This window comes from Cyprinodon variegatus, unplaced genomic scaffold, assembly GCF_000732505.1.
Source record: "Cyprinodon variegatus isolate N-32 unplaced genomic scaffold, C_variegatus-1.0 Scaffold735, whole genome shotgun sequence".
Lineage (NCBI taxonomy): Eukaryota > Metazoa > Chordata > Actinopteri > Cyprinodontiformes > Cyprinodontidae > Cyprinodon > Cyprinodon variegatus.
In genome coordinates, this window is record NW_015151188.1 from 276,393 (window position 1) to 280,785 (window position 4,393).

Here is a 4,393-nt window from a genome sequence, read left to right on the forward strand (position 1 = left end):
CTCTTGTTAAATCACCCGCAAACCATGGTTCAGCCCCTCGCGCAAAATTCCAGTTTGTGAGCGCAAATTACTCGCGCAAAATTCCAGTTTGTGAGCGCAAATTACTGCACGCAAAATTGGATCTTGATAAATCCGGCCCTAAAAGACAGAAGCAGTGCAAAAATCAGCATGAATGTAACAACTCATTGATGTTGTTGGGGACAGTGATGTTAGAAAGTCTTACAGCTGCTGGGAGGAAGGATCAATCATAACGCTCCAGATTGATATTTAAAATTCTAGTTAAAATTCCAGAACTCATCTAGAGCCTACATAGATCCCATTTCTTACCCAGAAAAAGGAAAATCAATGATAAAATATGCTACTTATGGACAATGTCTAAAGTTGCCTGTGGTTTATTTTCCTTTGTCTAATTGATCATTTCCCTGCACAGCATGTCTACCCTGCTGCATTCATTCCTAATCCCATTATCCACTCTAGGATGTCAGCAGAGCTCCTATATGACATGGTTCACTGAAATGCTTCAAAAGCTGTTTGTTGAACTGAACAATGGGCAAGTGAAAATCTTTTTATTTCAGACATTCGCTTGAGCTATGGCATAAAAATGTAAACGTTTAATTAGCAGTGTTACAAAAAGCTTTTTGCAACAGGATGCCAGATAACGGCACCTATAATCACCAGAGCCAGCCATCAATTAGACCTCTCCCTGCTTGCTGCTCTTATCAAATTTGTGTATATGTCATGAAATTATAAAGGGGTATTTTATCAAATCTTCCAACACATTATTTGAACATCAAAAACGTTGCATTTCAATAATTTGTTATCATTATTATTATGAATAATTAGAAGATGAGAAATCTGTGTCTTAAATGTTCATAAATATATTTAGGACAAATTTTAGGGCTATCAGATCTCTTTAACCAGGTTAAAGCTGCCTCCTTGTACTGTAAGTGATCATGCTTTAGTATAGTAAATTATTATTATTATTATTATTATTATTATTATTTTTTTTAGTGTCCTGTCTGGCAAGGTGGCAATAAGAATAATTGTCTTGATGCCAAAAGGAGCCCAACAGATTTTACTTTCACAAGTGTAGCGGTATGGCAATTGCCATACTGCTCCACTTGTTTCATGTATATAAATTGCTTTATTATAATTATGCAGGGAGTTTTACAGTTCATATGGACACTGCAATGTAAGTAGATCAGAAAAACAGAAGAAGAAGAAGGTATTAAAAGAAGAATAGTAAATTATTATTAAAAAAACTGGGAGAAATATAGGAGATTGATCTCTGAACATTTTCCAATCTGGGTGTCTCCTAGCGCCCTACCTTTGGTAGTTTTGCAGACCAAAAGCTCAGACCAGGAAATCACTGTGAAAGCTTTGGAAAGTCCAAAACCAGCTGAAATGTATCACTGAGAAGAGATGCATTGGGATCTCCAGAACTTGATCCCTTCATAACCCGACCATGTGTTAGGAAAAGAAACTGTATACTCAACGGCATGTTCTTCAAATTTTCTTTTGTTTTCAAGACTAATAGATCAACATCCTAATCCTAAAACATGGGAAATAAGCTGGTAGACTTTAGCTTTGCTGTTTCTGCTGTTGGGATCCATTTTATAATAAGCATCTTTTAGTCAAAAGCAGTTGAGTATTTACTTAATTCTATGCTCTTTCTGCTATACTTCTATTCTGTGGTCATTTTCACTATGTACGTTTTAACTTTTCATTGACCACAACTCAAGATTCAGGATGGCGGCAAGGGATTTGCAGGCAAATTTAAACAGGCAAGGCTGTAAAGCTTCAGATATGGGGAACTCCTAGCAAACAAAATAGAGAGACTGCCTATTCTGAAGCCTAAAAAGATGCGTTTTCTTCCCCACATAAGAACTATCACTAACATTGCCTCACAGGGCTTTGCTCTACCTGAACAAAAATTACTGCAGTTCAACCTCTGAGCTTCTGTAAAACTATAGAAGCTCAAAGATGTCAAAAGTGTGATTGGAACAAAGGTGCGTGCAGACAAGAGATGGACTGGCTGCTCCACCAATGCAGTCAGAAACACCTTTGTAAAAAAAAAACAACTAAATAAAATAAGAGAAATACTTTATCTTTATCTTTATTTAGAAATAGTTTATATACTTCACTTTTTGTATCATTACATGCAAAATCAAACTTAAGTTGTTATTTCACATTTTATCTATCTGAAATTTACTGGGTGCAAAGCTGAATATTTTGCATGCAGAAAATCATAAAATTTTTCTTTATGAAGATTTTAAATTGAATTTATAAATGCATTTCCCTTCAAGATAGTTTTTTTTTTTCCTCTATCGAAAAATAGAAAAAAGTTTGCACTCTTACAAAGTTGTCACGTTTTTACTCTTTGCCACGGTATTTCATATCATAACAGAAGTCAGTTTAATCTGACTATCCTAACCAATCCAACCCTCTGAAAAAGCAACTAAGCTCATTTTCACAAGTGAAACCAAAGCCTAATTATTACTTGACCTGCAGATATAATGATCATAATTAAAACACAAAGAATGGTGATTATTAAAACCTGATTTCAGGCCTGCAGATGTTAGACATATAAAGTATTAATACCAAGCACATGCACCACTCTTCTCCTGGATGAATCTTCAGGCAGGGATGACACAGAGACAGCGCAGGCCAGAGGGAGGATTAGCAAGAACATTTCACCAAAGATATGGGGCTGACGTTGCTTTAAAACCTGCAAGGATTAAACAAAGTTTACCACAACTTGTTAAAGAGAAAAAAACTTCAAGGAAACCTAGAAAGAGTGAAGCTGTATACAGAGTATACTACAGAGTATAATGAGAAGCATGACAAACACTTCATAAAACTATAAATGCCTATAACAAAACATCCTATGGTTGAAGGTTAACATTAACACTTTATCTAAAAATATATATATACTGACTGTTATGTCTTTAACTGTTTGGCAACCACCAATAAGTGGAGAAAACGTTAGGCCAGAAGACTACTTTTGCCTTCATTAGGTAAACCATTAAACAATAACTTGTCTATGTTTAAAATTATTATCATGGTTTATGGCACTAGAGTCCACCTTTTAGATCTGGAAATATAGATGCAGTTCTTAGTTTTCAGATCTATTGATAGGTCCATTAGCCCGAGGTCACCTCACTAAATTATTACCGGCCTGTCTCACTGACTCCCACCATGATGAAGTGCTTCAAAAGGCCAATTAAAGAACATATTGTCCGCAGTCTCTCCCCAACGTTCGACCTCTTCCAGTTCGCCTACCTATGGAACTGGTCCACTGAGGACGCCATCTCCTCCACTCTTCACCTGAGCCTAGCTCACCTGGAGGAGAAGAACACAACCTTTCCGATGCTGTTCCTGGACTTCAGTTCAGCTTTCAACATCATCATCCCAGAGAAATCTGATATGCAAACTGGAACAGCTGGGCTTCAATACGCCCCTCTGCAATTGGCTGCTAGACTTTCTCACAAACAGACCTCAGTCAGTCCAGGTTGGACAGAACACCTCTGATGTCATCACCTTAAGCACAGGCTCCCCTCAGGGCTGCGTCCTGAGCCCCCTGCTGTTAACCCTGATGACACATGACTGCGTCCCCGGGTTCACCACCAATCACAGTTTACAGTGGGCCTCATTAGAGATGACAACGACCTGGACTACAGAGAGGAGGTGGAGCAGGTGGTGGGCTGGAGCAGAGATAACAGCCTGATCCTGAATGTAGAGAACGAAAACGAAGGAGATCATCATTGACTTGAGGAAAAATCGGCCTAACTACGCTCCACTGCTCATCAACAGCTCAGCTGTAGAGGTGAAAAGCAGCACCAAATTCCTGGGGGTGCACATTACTGACAACATAGCCTGGACCTTTAAACACCACCTCACTGGTCAAAAGGGCACAAGAGCGCATGTACTTCCTGCGGAGGATGAGGAGAGCCCACCCATAGATATCCATAATAAAGGCTAGATGTCTTACGGCGGAGTCTCAAACGTCATCACCGGCGGCCATCTTGCCTCAGGCAGGCTTTCTGTTGTGCTCTGTGGTACCTAATGTAAGGTGAGTGATCAGCACGAACACAAATACTCTTATCTCATTGAATTCTTGACGGATTTACAAACAGTTTGGTTTCTTACAAACATGAACGTGGCTATTATTCTTTATGCTTGAACATGTTGAAATTGCAGATTTTCTTGTCGAAAAATGACTTAATCGCGCAGCATAGTTGTGCATCACGGCTACTTGTGCAAGTTATCAAGGCTGAGACTATTAGTCAATTATATAGGTTTTACTGACACCAATAACAATTGTATGACAATTAATCTTTGGTGTAAATTACAATATTTGGTCTGTCAACACATCTTACATTATGTTACAGGA

General features: G+C 38.5%; 1 protein-coding gene across 1 annotated transcript in view; it reads right to left on the reverse strand.

Annotated features, from left to right (window-relative positions):
* Positions 1-4,393, reverse strand: part of LOC107097931 (hyaluronan and proteoglycan link protein 4-like) — a 24,604-nt gene that overhangs the window by 15,963 nt on the left and 4,248 nt on the right. Inside the window, exon 2 of the mRNA XM_015395293.1 lies at positions 2,602-2,728. Coding sequence (XP_015250779.1) covers positions 2,602-2,728 — 127 coding nt within the window. The remainder of the gene's footprint in view (positions 1-2,601; positions 2,729-4,393) is intronic.